We start from the raw sequence: 17796 nt of genomic DNA on the forward strand, positions 1-17796 counted from the left end.
CCAAGTTGTTGGCCAAATTATAATTTGGACATAAAATATTTCTTCCCACTTCATCTTTATCACGAGCCAAAGCACCTCTATGTAGCGATAAGCAAAATCAAAACAAAGCCTTTTACCATCGTTTAGGATTCCTTTGTTGCCGCCGAACACCTTCTGCTAAGCCCACGCCGTCTTCACCTCTCTCTCTCTATGTTCTTTTTTCTAAGACTTTATTTTATTTTTTATATTTTTGATTTGGATATTTTTATTTTTTGGGAGCTGCTAGAGATATAAAGGGATCTCACACACAGATGTGACACATTATCAGTGTACCACATATTCATTTTTCCCAGCCTTCCACTTTCCCTCTCTCCACCTCTGTGCGCCCCCTCCCCTCACCCCGACTCTCTCTCCCAACCACAGCAATGCCATCACTCATTGCCGACCAGCACCAGCGGCTGTTCCCCCTCATTTGTGACCTTTGACCGAACCTAGCCCCCCACAGTGTAGCCCCCCCCCCCCCCCCCCCCTCTCCTCCTCTCGAAATAGAGCTCATTCTCACGCGGTTTCTCCCTCTTTTTGCTGCCAACATCACCATTGCAGCCCAATTGCGCCACCACATGCAGCCCCTTATCGACATAAGCTTCTCTCGCAACTATCGGGATCTTCTACCCACCATGAAGTGGGCCCCAACCACCCTAGCCGGCACAGAAAGAGAGCATAGGTGGCAGCACAAGGGATGGAAAAAAAAAGGAAGGGAGAGACGTTGGGGAAAAGGGAGAAAAAAAGAGAGAAAAAAAAGACACGCAGTAGTGTGCCACATCAGTTTGTAGTATCCCTTTATGTTTATAATGTTTTCCATTTTTATTTGATTTGTTCATTCTTTTTTGGTTTAATTTATACTACTTTCAGCATATGATCCGTCTGATTTCTCTCTAAAAAAAAGTAAAGCTAAGAACTTTCAAATTATGAAACCTCAACTGGCCGTGTTTGCTTTAGCTCTCCATCCCCCCCCCCCCACGGGGGGCGATTTCTGCTAGATTTCAACTGGTAGATTTGCTTTAGCTCTTTTTATTTTTATTTATTTATTTATTTTTCTTTTTAAATCCTCAACTGCTAGATTTCAGATTCATTTAACTTTTTGTTTAAAATGAATTGGGTCTCTAAAGGAACTTGAACAATGGTATGGCCAGGTATTATTTATGGTCAAATCCTGATCAAAGGAATCGATTAAAAGAGGGGGTGGGGGATGGAAAAGATTAAAGAGATGAATTAATTCTCTGGTCAATTGATCACGTTTAAACATTACAGCAAGAACATAGAACATTCTGCAAATATATTTAAACTTCAAAACGTCAAAATTAATATTTTAATAGAATAATAATAGATTTGGAAAGTTTGTTATTTGGTATTGTTAAAAAGATACTGGACAAATTTATAAGAGTAAAATTACTAATCAAAATTTGGTCAAACTTAAACTAGACCACTACTACTACTGTCTGAGAGCGGCAATTGTTGACCGGTAAAATTGCCCACAAAATTTCTTGGCACCCCATTGCTAAGATTGCTTTACGTTGCTTTTGGATCCCAAAATTTCTTTTGTTGCTTTATCCAAATCAATCTCTTCTCCAGGTGGTTGGGTTGGTACATGACCGAAGAGGCTTTGCCAGCTACTGGGCATGCAGTCATGTTTAATTAATGGAATACTCGGGGCATGTTGTGCCCCCATTGCCTGTAGATTGTTGCCTCGGCTTTTACAGAAAAGGATTTCCGAAGCAATAAAAACCACACCAAAGTTATCTCTCACAGGAAATGCAAGAAGGTGTCCCCAATATTGCAAATATGCATTACGTATAGAGTTGAATGGGAATCTCGAAAGGTACTCGAATAATAATATGAGAGAAGCAAGTAACATACCAACAGAAAAACCCTTGCATAAGCTATTCCTAAGAATATGCACTCCCGAAAAAGGTAAAAAATACTTTGCCACATTCCAGCATTCACCCAGACCAAAAGAAGAGAAATCATATATAAAATAACAAGCATCTAAGTTAAATATTATTGGGCCATAAGAGTAGCCATCGTTTATGTTGTTTCCATCACTATTATAGATTGACATCTTAGTTCTACAACTCTTATAAACTCCAAACGTTCTTATAACAAGCAACAAAAAGTGATTGCAGCCTCAAATTTGCCCAAATCTCAACCAATCAAATGGTCATCGTCTATCAGATAAATGAGAATTTATAAAATGAGACATCATAAATCACAAGGAATATGTATGGTTCGTAAATTTGGGAAGGGCCATGCAGAGAGACAACTAATGCATTGTTGGAGCAAAATGTTCGGGATTTACTTGTGACTGAAAAAGGTACATGAAATATTAGGGAGAAAGAATAAAGATGAATCTTGGAGAAAGAATAAAGATGAATCTTACTTCCATACAAAAGAGTTCTATAAGAAATTTGAGAACTCAAGGTTAATCAACTTTCCAGACAGAGCAAATGGAACAGGGGCATTTGGATAATGAGCGGAGATATATCAGAAACAAGTAGGACATGCATAGCTCTTACTAGATTGTCTTGTGTCGACAGATTTGGTTTGTGTAAGGGAATGTAATATTCAAAGAACTACACTGGATAACCAGTACGTGTTCTGTTGCATTATGACTTCAATGGTGACTAAATTACGATGCCTAGCAAGTCCACACATCTGTCATTTGGCAATTGATTTTTTATTAGCACTAATCCTGGAAGTGTACAGGCCCATGGCAATTGATTGTGGTTAACTCACATACACGTACTCTTCTTCAAGGGAGTTAATCCTACAATTAGATAATCAGTTTTAGTATGAAACTGAAAAGAGCAACCAATTTTACTCCGTTTACTTCTCATCAAGCTAAGGGGAGTTGTACCCACAGGTCTCTTATCTTCTTCCAGGCTAAACCTGGCTTCTTCAAAGTGAAGGCAAATACAGCATACATCTCTATGTAATTAACTACAAAAAACTGTCCGTCCCAGTTTAGAAAGCTAGACGTCCAGGTTTAGAAAGGAAGACGACAAACAAAACATATGACCGTAATGAAGGATCAGAACCAAAGTGAGAACACATAAAAGTAATGGATGTCAAAAGACCCATAAGAGCACCAACCTCTCCGGAATTGTGGAAGTAGTGACTTCTAGTTTTCAACAGTTGCAGTTGTAATTCGTAATGGTCGTTGTCTTTCCTGCTCACCATTTCGTCTCCAAAAAGCCCTCCTCCACCAAACTTCAAAACCTCTTTGTATGTTTGGACAATCTTCACCCGAATTCAGGAAACGATTAAACCAAGCAAGCAAAATATCCTGTTGCCAAGAGAGAGGCAGAGTGAGAATGGTGTTACTAAGACCATCTTCTATTAAGTGACGGTCAAGGCCTCTTGATGCCCTCCTCATCCATCCGAAATCATCATAAAATGGCTCTAGCCATGTCCTCAGTAGCAAGCACCTCACATCTTTAGAAGCCAATAGCTGCCCCTTCCCAATCCCAACAAATAGCCGTGCTGTAACTCTGCTAACCTCAAACCTATGAACTGCGGCCACTTTAGAATGTGCAGCAGACAATTCAGATTGTGATGCCCATGTTCTCAAAAAATCCTCAGCTATCTGCCTATCGATCAGAATATCCAAAATCCAATGTAAATTATCTGCTTGTCGCGCAATCTGGCCCACATCCTGTAAGTCCGACCCGGCTGCCTGCATAAAATGGTGGCAAAGCAATTGCAAACACCCATCACAAGCCGAGTACAATGATTCTTTCCGCAGGTCATTTTGCGAAGAATTCTCACGAAGCATCTTCAATACCAACCCCTTCATTTCTCGCCTTGCCTTCTCGTCTTTACCTTCAAGAACTACATGTAAAAGTTTAAGCAGCACTTCTTCATTGTCTTTACCATCATCAGCTCCATTAGCAACGTCAATTGAAACCCTTTTCAAAACTTCCCCAGCTCCGACACTGTCAAGGCGGAGTTCTGACAATAACGAAGCCACCTTCTCTTCTTCATCCTCTGCCCACGGCGCAGCTTCTAAGTACTCCAAGCAAGACAAAACCCCAGCATCAAACCCAATTGCAGCCGATACCTAGACAAGAACACAAACAGTTTGGGTCCCATTTCAAGACAGCCCAAAACGCATATAATTAAGCGCAAATATTATATCTCTCGCAAATCTCAAGCAGCATTTCCTAAAACCCACAGTTTCTTCTAACATGACAAATCCGTCTATCCCTAGAGTATGTCAGCAATGAAAGCTGAAACAGAGGCTAAAACCCTTGGAACAGAAAAGGAAACATTACCTTTAAGATGCCAAGAACTCTGAGAACATCCTCTTTCATAAGCTTCTTCCTCAGATCCTTACAGTACATCAACCTCAAGGTTTCGATGTAAACCTCGACGTCGTCGCAGTCCGCAATCTCCACGACGTACGGCGACCCTGCTAATCTCTGCGGCTTCGTCCACAGCTCAGACAACTTGACCGAAAAGAACCGGCTGTGCGCGACGAGAATCTGACGGTGGAGATTCATGGAGACACTGATGCCATCCTTGGAGCTCAAGGTGAGCTTTATGTCGCTCGAGGTTGAGTCGTTGAACTGGTTTCCAGGGCTGCGGGTCGATAAGATCTCGGAGATTCGCTGCATTGTCAGGGCTTGCTGGTCCTGGGGTGAGATTTGGGGGAGTTGCGGTTTGGGGACTGGTACGACTGCGTTTTGGGGTGGGATCTGGGTTCTAGAGTGATGGAGATCGAGCTCACTGGCCATCATTTCGAGAAGGGTCGGACTGGATCGGATCGCCTTGTCGGGTGGAGGAGGTGGTGACATTGGGTTGAGAAGCCCGGCGGTGAGGACCGAGTTAAATTTGGTAAAGCCGGAAGAAAACGTATCCCGGTCGTTCATTGTGGTGGGTGTAAAGTCCATGACCGGCGATAGACTACCCGGAGAGAATCTGATCCTGAAGGTCGATGGTGAATCGGAAGATGATGAAAGTGAGGACGAGTTAATGGAGTCCTGTTTCGAGTTCGTTGCACGTCGGGGATTCGAAGGTTGAGGCGGAGGAGATGGGGGAGGAGGTGGAGGACTTGGGACGGGTCTCGAAGCGGGATAGCACCAGGGGTGGTGGTCAGGGGTTTGAATGAGGGGTGGGTTGAGCTTCCGAGAGGAGTGTCCTGTAGAGTCGGAAGTGGCAGTAGCGGAGATGGTAGTCTCGCGGCACTTGCGGCGTTTGGGCTTGGTGTGTTGGGTTTGGGCTTTAAGGTGAGTAGTGGTCGTAGTTGCCGCAGCCATGAAATGCAGGTGTTAATGGTGTGTGGGGTTCTTGTCAGTTTGTTTATGACGTTGGCATCAAAGAACGGCACAGACAGACAGAGACAGAATATTATTTAAAAAAATGGTGATGGAAACGAGACAGGTGATCGAGAAAAAAGACAGGAAAACACCAGAAGAGGGACTGGACTACTGAGGAAGTAATTTAATGTGGGAGAGACGAGTCCAAAGCATCTGTTTTGTTTGTGCGCCCGAGTGTTGCACTGTTGCCTCCAGATTGGCTCTTCCTCTTGGTGACTTCGGCCTTATACTGCGGCTTTGGAACTGTCTTTATAGGAACGGGCAAGAGTGTATGCGAGAGAGAGAGAGAGAGGAACTGACACATCCCACAAATGAGTAAATGTGCTACAGTAATTGTTTGCGTGGGATTCCTTTGTTTTTTGCTTGCAGAATGAGCAACAATATCCCGCGTGGTTCGTTGCTTCGACGGGTGGGAATGGGACTTTTGGTAATCAAAGATTCAAAATGGCTTAAGTGCTCCTAATTGCCTAAAGATATCCATAATCTGTCATAATTTGTAGACGAAGACAGACATGCGTTTACATGTTGTTGAGAGAGTCATGGTCACCACAGGGTCCAATGCTGTCCATTCATAAGACTTGTTTATTTCTGTTATAAACTACAATGATTCCTTATGTCTCCAACACTTTTGATTGATTGGAGCTTTGTATACCTCTCGGAAAGAATGTTAGTTCTGAGTGTCAACCTCCAAATGTCACCCCCACCCCCCCTGGCATCACTCATTTAGAACCGGATCTCTATCTGATTTTGGTTATTTTTTACATGATAAATCTTGTACATTCTAAAGACCAAAAAGTAGTTACTGTCGAGAGATTCCATATATATTTGACCAATAAATTCCGGGTTTTGACCAATAAAAAAAAATATCAAAAAAATATTAAAAATTTGAAAAAGGGTGGGATGTTGGGGTGTTGGGAAGTTGTGTAGATTTTTTCATAAATTCCAAAGTCGACTTACTGTTGTGTTCAAAATCGTATTAAAGCCAGATACCAAAGGTAAAAGTGAAAGTGAGGGCACATAAATGAGGTGGTAAATCAGTTTGTTGAACTTAAAATGAGTACCAATGGTGGAGTTTGGACAAAGGGAGCCTTGGCTTACATAAACTAAGCTTCTTTTCATTACAGGCTGTGATGTTTTGCTTCCCTTGCACTTTATTTTGACCCCCAATACATTTTTTTTTTCCCACCACGTGGTCTTTCTTTCTCACTCACACTAAACACTTTTCTTCTGGGTTTAATTCGAGGGAAAAAAGAAGAAAGATTTGCAAGGAGGGTAGGCCCTGAAATGGTTGGCATGTAGTTAATCCAAAGGAGGATCCTATCAACAAGGCGATTCTATGCGTTTGGATTATGGACGGTGCTACATGCACCCTTGGTGGCTCCCGCTAGGAGTCACCGTTAGGCAAAAAAATTTTTTTGTCTTTTTGATTTTTTTTTAAAAATTATTTTTTAATACTTTTAAACATTTAAAAAAAATATAAAAAAATTATAATAATATTATAAAAAAATTACTTAATCATTAAAAAAAAAATTAAAAAAAAATAAAATAAGATCAGCAGTGACCCCAACAGGAGCCACCAACGATGACCCTATCATTTTTCTTAGATTATTATCATATTTACCTCAGTGGCGTACTGTTTTCTTCCCAAATCCACAAAAATGGTGACGTAATATGATGGTGGTGGCTGCTCCTGACCCACGTTTGGAATTATGGTCACCCCAAGTATAAACTATGATTGTCCCTATGTCCTTGTCTAACTATTGAAATGCTTTAAAGTTCACAGTATTACAAAGCAAGCTGCTTACCAATTTGTTTCTTTTCTTTTTCTTTTTCTTTTCTTTTCTTTTCTCTTCTCTTTTTAGATTTTTTTGCTACATCATTCGGAGCCAATATCAAGGTATCTTTGAATAAATTGAACAAAAGAATGTTATTAGCTTCCTCAAAATAGTGAAAATACTATATTAGGATCAAATTACAATATTTTTTTTTTAAAAAGAGTCGAAGGTCCCCTGTCCATGAGAGACCATGTCTCAAATTTTATTAAAAAACCCTCACATATGACGGATAAATACCGTGGGAACAATCTCAAAGGCCATCGAAAAATTTTAAAATATATGTATAACCAAGACTCAAGTGCCAAAAATTCAAAAGCTAAAATAACACATCACTGATCACCGTCTCAAATATGACAAGCCAATTTTATCTAACCGATTTAAACCCAAATCCGCATGTGAATGGAAGATGCATTGTAAAAATTTGACATCAAACATAACGATCTCTGCTTTGCCAAAAAATCAACCACCATATTAGCTTCTCTATATATATGGCGAAAAGGAACATTGATCTCACATACCATGCTTTGTACTTTTTTCCAAAAATCTCAAAAGAACCAATACTTGCATATCTCGGATGCTAACCAATCAGTAATAACTGCAAAGTCTGATTCTATCAACACATCCAGTAAATTTAATTGCCAACATAACCAAAGTCCATCATACAAAACTCTACATTAAGCAATGGCATTGGTGGCATGACCATATGTATGTGCAAACCCCCCTATGACGTTGCCATTTTAATCCCGATGAATGCCCCCTCCCCCAGCCTCACCCGAATTCTCGCAAGAACCTCCATCCATATTGAGTTTTATTCTTGTTGAACCCAAAATTTCAAGTTTCATGTGATTATAAATCTACACATGAATTTTGATGATAACAAATGAATTCAAAGAATAAAGGAATTTCAAGCTCAAGTTGTTCACACAATGGAATCAAGCACATCAAAGAACCAAGCATGAGCAAGAAGGATATAAGTTCACATTAAAGTCATAGAGTAATGTTGTAAATCTCTTAAAATTCGAAATTAGGATTAATGCTCAAAATTAATATTTTATCATAAAGCATTAAAATACATTTTCCACATGTGCATGAATATTTTTGAAAATTAAATTTGAAAATTTTGAAAGATGATTGATTGTCATCTTTTACATGTGCATGCCTTGATTAAAGGGTTGAACTTTGAAAATATTAAAGATGATTGATTGTCATCTTTCACATGTGTATGTTTTATTTGAATATTTTCAAAAGTGATTGATGCTTTTTTAGACTTATATAAAAGGTAGATAATTTTGTTTGAAAAATTTGAAAAGTAAAGTGTTGAACCCAAGATTTCAAGTTTTGTGTAATTATATATTTACACATGGATTTTGATGATAACAAATGAATTCAAAGAATAAAGAAGTCTCAAGCTCAAGTTGTCTACACAATGGAGTCAAGCACATCAAGGAAACAAGCATGAGCAAGAAGGGAACAAGTTCACATTAAAATTATAGAGTAATGTTGTAAATCTCTTCAAAATTCGAAATTAGGATTAATGCTCAAAATTAATATTTTATCATAAAGCATTAAAATACATTTTCCACATGTGCATGAATATTTTTGAAAATTAAATTTGAAAATTTTGAAAGATGATTGATTGTCATCTTTTGCATGTGCATGCCTTGATTAAAGGGTTGAATTTTGAAAATATTAAAGATGATTGATTGTCATCTTTCACATGTGCATGTTTTATTTGAATATTTTCAAAAGTGATTGATGCTTTTTTAGACTTATACAAAAAGTAAAAGATTAGATTTGAATTTTTTGAAAATGAAAGTATGCTCATTTTGTCATATGCCAAAAGTAAAAGATTAGGTTTGATTTTTTTGAAAAAGTGAATGATGTTGTCTTTGACAATTGAAAAAGAAGAACCTTTTATTTGAATTCTTTGAAAAAGTGAATGATGTTGTCTTTGACAATTGAAAAAAGAAGAACCTTTTATTTGAATTTTTTGAAAAAGTGAATGATGTTGTCTTTGACATGTGAATCTTTTTAAATTTGAATATGAAGTCTCATATGCCTATAAATAGATCATTTGAGAGCTTCACATTTACAACACCAAGAGCATACAACATTCATTCAAAACTTTCATTCTCTCTTTTCTAAACATTGAGCCTTAATCCTTGTTCATTTTGAGAGATATAGTTTGCGCTGTATTGTTCTTATTTCACTCGTTGAGGAGTGTTTTCTGATAACCTACCCACTATCAGCTTTTGTATCAGAAAAAGGGTGTGTATAACCCTTGTGTGTGTAGAAAGTATTCTACACGGGGAATAGTTGAATCACCACGTGTAAGGTGATTGCAAGTGTAGAGGGTGTTCTACACAGATCCTTTGTAGCGGTGTTGTTCAAAGGTGTAATAGGTTTCTATCTCCACCTGAAGGAGGTTGAATAGTGAATTTGGGAATCTTCAAGGGGTAGCTTGAGGCGAGGACGTAGGCAGTGAGGCCGAACCTCGTTAACATACTGAGTTTGCTTCTCTCTTACCCTTACTCTTTATATTTATTGTTATTTCATATTTTGTTTATATTTTATATTATATATTTGATTTATAATTGTTATTTTTTTTAATACAACTCAATTCACCCCCCCTCTTGTGTTAGTCATCTGGGCAACAATTGGTATCAGAGCTAAGAGCTCTATTATAAGATTAACTATCTTTTGAGTTAAGATCTTATGGCTAACATTGCAGCTTCATTTGGTGAAGGTCAATCTAGTAGTCGGCCTCCACTCTTTTGTGGAGATAATTACTCATTCTGGAAAGTTAGAATGAGAATATTTCTTCAAGCTCAAGGTAGAGAAATATGGAAATGTATTGTAAATGGACCTTATATTCCAACAAAAGTGGTTGGTGGAGTAAAGGTAAAAAAGGAAGAAGAAGAGTTTGATCGTGAAGACGATAGACTTTATACTTTAAATTTAACTGCTATGAATTTATTATATAATGCTCTTAATGGAAATGAGTTTAATAGAATAATGAATTGCGTTACGGCAAAGGAAATTTGGGATAACTTGGAAGTAACTTATGAAGGAATTTCGCAAGTCAAAGAATCAAAAATTTATATTCTTACTCATGAATATGAAATGTTTAAGATGAATGATGATGAATCTATTTCTAGTATGCACACTCGTTTTACTAACATCATAAACAGCTTGACAGCTCTTGGCAAAGTTTATTCCAAGGTGGAGATAGTAAGAAAAATTCTCAACTCTTTACCAAAACGTTGGGAATCAAAAGTTACAGCGATTCTTGAAGCTAGAGACCTCAAGAAGCTTGAAGTCAATGAACTCATCGGGTCACTTATCACCCATGAGTACACATTGAAAAGAGGAGAAGAAGAAGGAAAGCCAAAGAAGAGCTTAGCACTTAAAGCTGTTCCTCATGAAAGTGAAAGTGATGAAGATGAGGAAAATGACGATAAAGATGAAGAAGTTGCGATGATAACAAGAAGAATTCAGAGGTTCTTGAAGAAAAATAGAACTCCTCCGAGGAAATCTTTCAAAAAGTTTTCCAAGAAAGATTCAGGTAAAAATGACACTTTAATTTGTTATAAATGCAATAAACCTGGTCATATCAAGCCAGATTGTCCTGTGCTAAAGAAAGATCGAAACAAGGGCAAGAAAGCAATGAAAGCTACATGGGATGATGATTCAAGTAGCTCAGATAGTGAAGCAAGCAATGAAGAATCAGCAAATCTTTGTCTTATGGCTAAAGATGACATTGAGGTAACAAATCTTGATAATATTGAAAATCCTTCATATGAAGAATTGCAAAATGTTTTAGAAGAGATTTATGAGGAATTTGAAAAATTGGGTATCAAGTATACTGCTTTGAAAAAGAAAAATTCTTCTTTAACAAACGAAATTGAAATTTTAAGAAAAGAAAATATCATTTTGAAAGATGAAAATCTTGAATTGAATAAGAAGAAAACCGATTTAGAAAATATTGTTGAAAACTTTACGAATGGAAAAAGAAATTTTGAAAAACTTCTTGGTAGTCAAAGATGTGTTTTTGACAAGGCAGGTTTGGGATATATGCCAAAACAAAAATACAAACCTTATAAAAATTTCTTTGATAATCATTCTACCTCAAAAACTAATATTCAAAATTCTTTTCATAAAAATAATTTTGTCAAAAAAGGATATTATTATAATCATTCAAGTTTTTCATATATGTCACATGCTATTTGTAATTTTTGTAATAGAAATGGTCATAATTATCATACTTGTCCTATTAGAAGAAATCATACAATGACTATTAGGGCCATATGGGTACCTAAAAATCTTGTTTATTCTAATACTAATAAATAAAGGACTCAAAGAACTTGGGTACCAAGAAAAATCATTTTAATTGTTTTTATAGGTATGCATGAAGTCATCCACAAGCAAAAATAAGTGGTTTTTAGATAGTGGATGTTCAAGACACATGACTGGAGACAAGACTAAATTCTTTGATCTTAGATCTAAAGAAGAAGGACACGTGACATTTGGAGACAACTCGAAAGGGAAGATCGTGGGAATAGGTAAAATTGGTAATGAATCTTCTCTCATAATTGAAGATGTTCTACTTGTTCAAGGTTTAAAACATAATCTTTTGAGCATAAGTCAATTATGTGATAAAGGATTTACAGTTACTTTTAAAATGGATAAATGCATTATTTTGAATTATCATGATTGTAATATTTGTTTTATTGCTTTTAGAAACAATAATGTTTATACAATTGATTTTGAAGAAATTACCTCACAAGATGCTATTTGCTTGTCAGCTCAAAATGAAACTAGTTGGTTATGGCATAGAAGATTAGGTCATGCCAACATGGAACTTATTTCCAAACTTTCAAAAAATGATCTTGTGAGAGGTTTACCAAAAACATATTTTCTTAAAGACAAAATTTGTGATGCATGTCAATTTGGTAAACAAACAAAAACTTCTTTTAAAACTAAGAAACATATTTCCACTACTAGACCATTGCAACTGATACACATGGATCTTTTTGGACCAAATAGAGTTGCAAGTCTAGGAGGAAAATATTATGCATTTGTTATTGTTGATGATTTCTCTAGATATACTTGGGTCATCTTTCTTGCTCATAAAGATGAGACACATAATGCCTTTACCAAGTTATGCAAGAGAATTCAAAATGAAAAGGGCTATACTATTTCAAGTATCCGAAGTGATAGGGGAAAAGAGTTTGTTAATAAAAATATTGAAACATTTTGTGATGAAAACGGTTTTATTCATAATTTTTCTGCTCCTCGAACTCCTCAACAAAATGGGGTAGTAGAGAGGAAAAATAGATCTCTTCAAGAGATGGCAAGAACAATGCTCAATGAGAACAACTTGCCTAGTTATTTTTGGGCCGAAGCGGTAAGTACTGCATGTTATGTTATAAATAGAGTTATATTAAGGTCTAAATTAGATAAAACCCTCTATGAGCTTTGGAATGAGAAAAAGCCCAACATTGGTTACTTTCATGTATTTGGATGCAAATGTTTTATTTTGAATGACAGAGATAATTTAGGCAAGTTTGATGCAAAATCTGATGAAGGTATTTTTCTCGGGTATTCTATTAATAGTAAAGCTTATAGAGTATTCAACAAAAAGACTTTAACTGTACAAGAATCTATGCATGTAGTATTTGATGAATCTAATTCTCCACTCTCCAAGAAATCTATTGATGAAGAAACAGAAGGTATAAATAACACAGAAAATCTCAATCTCAACAAAGAGAAAGCAATAGAGGAAGTTCAACATGGAGCCATCAGGAAAGATCATCAAAATTTAATACAAGATGCAACCAAACAGTAGAAATTTGTGAAAGATCATCCAGTGGAACAAATTTTGGGAGAACCTTCACAAGGTGTAAGTACTCGATCATCTCTTAGAAATATTTGTAATCATACTGCTTTTCTATCTCAAATTGAACCCAAAAATATTGATGACGCACTTCTTGATGAATCTTGGATTCTAGCTATGCAAGAAGAGTTGAATCAATTTGAAAGAAATGATGTTTGGACACTTGTTCCTAAACCCAAAAATTATATTATTATTGGAACAAAATGGGTTTTTAGAAACAAGAAAGATGAGTCTGGAGTCATTACTAGAAATAAGGCTCGACTTGTAGCCCAAGGTTTTAATCAAGAAGAAGGAATCAATTATGATGAGACATATGCACCTGTCGCAAGATTAGAAGCTATTCGAATGCTACTTGCATATGCTTGTTATAAAGATTTCAAACTTTTTCAAATGGATGTTAAAAGTGTTTTCTTAAATGGTTTTATAAATGAAGAGGTATATGTTGAGCAACCTCCAGGTTTTGAAAATCATATTTCCCCAAATCATGTTTTCAAACTCACAAAAGCACTATATGGACTTAAACAAGCTCCTAGAGCTTGGTACGAGAGACTCGGTGGTTTCTTGATTGAAAAAGGTTTTTCAAGAGGAAAAATCGACACAACTCTTTTCATTAAATATGAAAATGATGATATTCTTTTGATTCAGATTTATGTTGATGATATAATATTCGGTGCTACTAATGAAAATATGTGTCAAGTTTTTGCTAAGACTATGCAGGAAGAATTTGAGATGAGCATGATGGGTGAACTTACATTCTTTCTCGGATTGCAAATTAAGCAAGCAAAAAGTGGGACATTCATCAATCAATCAAAATATATTAAGGAATTACTGAAGAAGTTTGGGATGGAAAATGCTAAGGAAATTGGAACACCAATGAGCCCATCAACTAAACTTGATAAAGATGAATCCGGTAAGCCAGTTGACTCGAAGATATATCGAGGTATGATTGGTAGCTTATTATATTTAACAGCCAGTAGACCAGATATTATGTTTAGTGTGTGCTTATGTGCACGTTTTCAATCATCTCCAAAAGAATCACATTTAATTGCAGTTAAGCGCATTCTTAGATATCTTAGTGGTACAATTAACCTAGGGTTATGGTACCCTAAGCACACATCTTTCGATCTAATCAGCTAAACAGATGCAGATTATGCTGGCTGTGAAATAGATCGAAAAAGCACTAGTGGAGCATGTCATTTCTTAGGTCATGCATTAGTTTCCTGGTTTAGTAAAAAACAAAATTCTGTTACACTATCTACTGCTGAGGCAGAATATGTTGCTGCGGGTAGTTGTTGTGCTCAAGTTCTCTACATGAAGCAACAACTTGAAGATTTTAAACTCATGTATAATCACATTCCAATCAAATGTGATAATACAAGTGCTATAAATCTTTCAAAGAACCCAATACAACATTCTAGAACTAAGCATATTGAAATAAGGTATCATTTTTTTCGAGATCATGTGCAAAAAGGTGATATAATGTTAGAGTTCACAAACACACACGATCAGTTAGCAGATATTTTCACAAAACCTTTACCAGAAGATAGATTATGTATGATCAGAAGAGAAATAGGTATGATGCTTGCTATGAATATCTCTTAAAAGATAGACCAGAATCAATAAAAATAGAGATAGATTTTTTTTAATACTTTTACATAAATTTGAGATTCTTAGCCTCATGTTTGAGACGCTCATTCTCTTCATACAATATCATGTCATTCTTATTCATGGGAACCGGCAAGCGGAATGAAGAATCTAATAAAGATTTCAACTGTTTATTCTTCTGCCGAATGATTCCTTCCCTTGTGTGAGACTCTTGAACAATTTGTTGAAGTACAACAATTTGTTCTTTGAGCTTTTCAACTTCGTGATTTTTGGCTTGTAGTCGCTGAGAAAAAGCCACAATAGAGGAAGAGTAGCGAGTCCCAAGACTCACCAAGTCATAAATAGCATCAGAATCTGACTTATTAGTCAGATTATTATTTTCTTGCTGCAACATGGCACCAATGGTAGCTGCAGAAAGAATAGGAGGTTGAGATGCAGAATGCCTCATGGATGGATCTAGAGAAATGTTAGAAGAATGAGAATGAGTCATTGAGAAAAGAATAGAAGGCTTAAAACGAGAATGCTGAAGGAATGCAGATGAGTTATAGAGATGAGATGAAAACTTGATGCAGATTGGATGAACTTCAGGACTGATTTTATAGAGATAGCATAAAGAATAAGACAGACTATTTTCTCTTCAAATCTTATTTAGTCAAAAGAAATACAAGATATGCTGGACACATTGTCAAAAGTTTTCTTACTAAGCCAGCGAGATTAACAGTAGATTGTCCCTATTTTTCTAGTAAACGATGAACCTCTGCTGTTATCTGCCGATGTTGACCTTGTATCTGAACCCTTTCTCGTTCCAGCTCCTCTATTCGTGGTTGCAGATCATGAGCATACCAATCTGCAAATTTTTTCAACTCTTGGTTTTCTTGCTTTAGCCTTTTATTCTCACTATCCTTATTAGCAAGCTTCTGTCGTAACTCAGATATTTGCATATTAAGATGATCAATCTCACTCATCCTCGCCATTAACCTTCGAGACATGATCGTAACAGAGGCAGCATATTGATTACTGAGCATTCTTGATTCTGCAATAATCTCAGAATCAGCTTTACTAGAAAAACGGTTCACTGCTCCTATCATGGTATTGACGGCCTCAGGAGAGAAGATTGATGATTGATGCGTCAAGGGTTCCTGATTCAAGTCTGGAACATTAGTGGAAGAGAATTGCTCAGCCATTCTATCGTTGTGGAAAAACAGAACTCAGGTCAAGAAGTGATTATTTTTTTGGCATCCGATAGATGAAAATGATCATTTTTTTTTATAGAAACTCGGAGTCTTCAATCCCGTTTGTCAACAACATCAGGCGATTGTTTAAATCTTCAGCCGTATTAAATTCATAGAGTTAGGCCTCGAGACTTTGCAGCACTTGTCGGGTCACGAACGACTCCATTTTTCAACTATCTACAGTGACTATTAAACGCATCGTTTTCTTCAGTCCATTTACTTGTTGCGGATCCTTTTTAATGATGCCAAAAGGGGGAGAAGTGTTAGACTAGAACATTAACATCGTTTGAATTGCTAAACTTATTATATATATTTGGAATTATATTTATACTTTTGCTTGAAAAACTAACGCACATTCTCAGGGGGAGCTTAAGTATTAATTCAGGTTTCAGGTTCTATCAAGTATTTGTCATCATAAAAAAGGGGGAGATTGTTGAACCCAAGATTTCAAGTTTTGTGTAATTATATATTTACACATGGATTTTGATGATAACAAATGAATTCAAAGAATAAAGAAGTCTCAAGCTCAAGTTGTCTACACAATGGAGTCAAGCACATCAAGGAAACAAGCATGAGCAAGAAGGGAACAAGTTCACATTAAAATTATAGAGTAATGTTGTAAATCTCTTCAAAATTCGAAATTAGGATTAATGCTCAAAATTAATATTTTATTATAAAGCATTAAAATACATTTTCCACATGTGCATGAATATTTTTGAAAATTAAATTTGAAAATTTTGAAAGATGATTGATTGTCATCTTTTGCATGTGCATGCCTTGATTAAGGGGTTGAATTTTGAAAATATTAAAGATGATTGATTGTCATCTTTTGCATGTGCATGCCTTGATTAAAGGGTTGAACTTTGAAAATATTAAAGATGATTGATTGTCATCTTTCACATGTGCATGTTTTATTTGAATATTTTCAAAAGTGATTGATGCTTTTTTAGACTTATACAAAAAGTAAAAGATTAGGTTTGAATTTTTTGAAAATGAAAGTATGCTCATTTTGTCATATGCCAAAAGTAAAAGATTAGGTTTGATTTTTTTGAAAAAGTGAATGATGTTGTCTTTGACAATTGAAAAAGAAGAACCTTTTATTTGAATTCTTTGAAAAAGTGAATGATGTTGTCTTTGACAATTGAAAAAAGAAGAACCTTTTATTTGAATTTTTTGAAAAAGTGAATGATGTTGTCTTTGACATGTGAATCTTTTTAAATTTGAATATGAAGTCTCATATGCCTATAAATAGATCATTTGAGAGCTTCACATTTACAACACCAAGAGCATACAACATTCATTCAAAACTTTCATTCTCTCTTCTCTAAACATTGAGCCTTAATCCTTGTTCATTTTGAGAGATATAGTTTGCGCTGTATTGTTCTTATTTCACTCGTTGAGGAGTGTTTTCTGATAACCTACCCACTATCAGCTTTTGTATCAGAAAAAGGGTGTGTATAACCCTTGTATGTGTAGAAAGTATTCTACACGGGGAATAGTTGAATCACCACGTGTAAGGTGATTGCAAGTGTAGAGGGTGTTCTACACGGATCCTTTGTAGCGGTGTTGTTCAAAGGTGTAATAGGTTTCTATCTCCACCTGAAGGAGGTTGAATAGTGAATTTGGGAATCCTCAAGGGGTAGCTTGAGGCAAGGACGTAGACAGTGAGGCCGAACCTCGTTAACATACTGAGTTTGCTTCTCTCTTACCCTTACTCTTTATATTTATTGTTATTTCATATTTTGTTTATATTTTATATTATATATTTGATTTATAATTGTTATTTTTTTTAATACAACTCAATTCACCCCCCCTCTTGTGTTAGTCATCTGGGCAACATAAAGTGTGCTCATTTTGTCATATACAAAAAGTAA

The 17796-nt window shown here is 36.1% G+C and overlaps 1 protein-coding gene across 2 annotated transcripts; it reads right to left on the reverse strand.

Annotated features, from left to right (window-relative positions):
- Positions 1-1298: 1298 nt before the first annotated feature.
- LOC122281673 (BTB/POZ domain-containing protein At1g63850-like) lies at positions 1299-5756 on the reverse strand. 2 transcript variants are annotated; one of them, XM_043093400.1, is made up of 3 exons: positions 4311-5756; positions 3130-4096; positions 1299-1730 (listed from the first exon to the last, which is right to left on the reverse strand). In XM_043093400.1, exons 1-2 carry the CDS (start codon positions 5292-5294, stop codon positions 3158-3160), a joined length of 1923 nt encoding a protein of 640 aa, XP_042949334.1. In that variant the 5' UTR covers positions 5295-5756; the 3' UTR covers positions 1299-1730; positions 3130-3157. The 2 variants fall into 2 exon arrangements, with proteins under 2 accessions (XP_042949334.1, XP_042949333.1); XM_043093399.1 differs by lacking the exon at positions 1299-1730 and having other exon boundaries at positions 2843-4096; positions 4311-5751.
- Between the last annotated feature and the right edge of the window lie 12040 nt (positions 5757-17796).

The sequence above is a fragment of the Carya illinoinensis genome, chromosome 11, assembly GCF_018687715.1.
Source record: "Carya illinoinensis cultivar Pawnee chromosome 11, C.illinoinensisPawnee_v1, whole genome shotgun sequence".
Taxonomy (NCBI): Eukaryota; Viridiplantae; Streptophyta; class Magnoliopsida; order Fagales; family Juglandaceae; genus Carya; species Carya illinoinensis.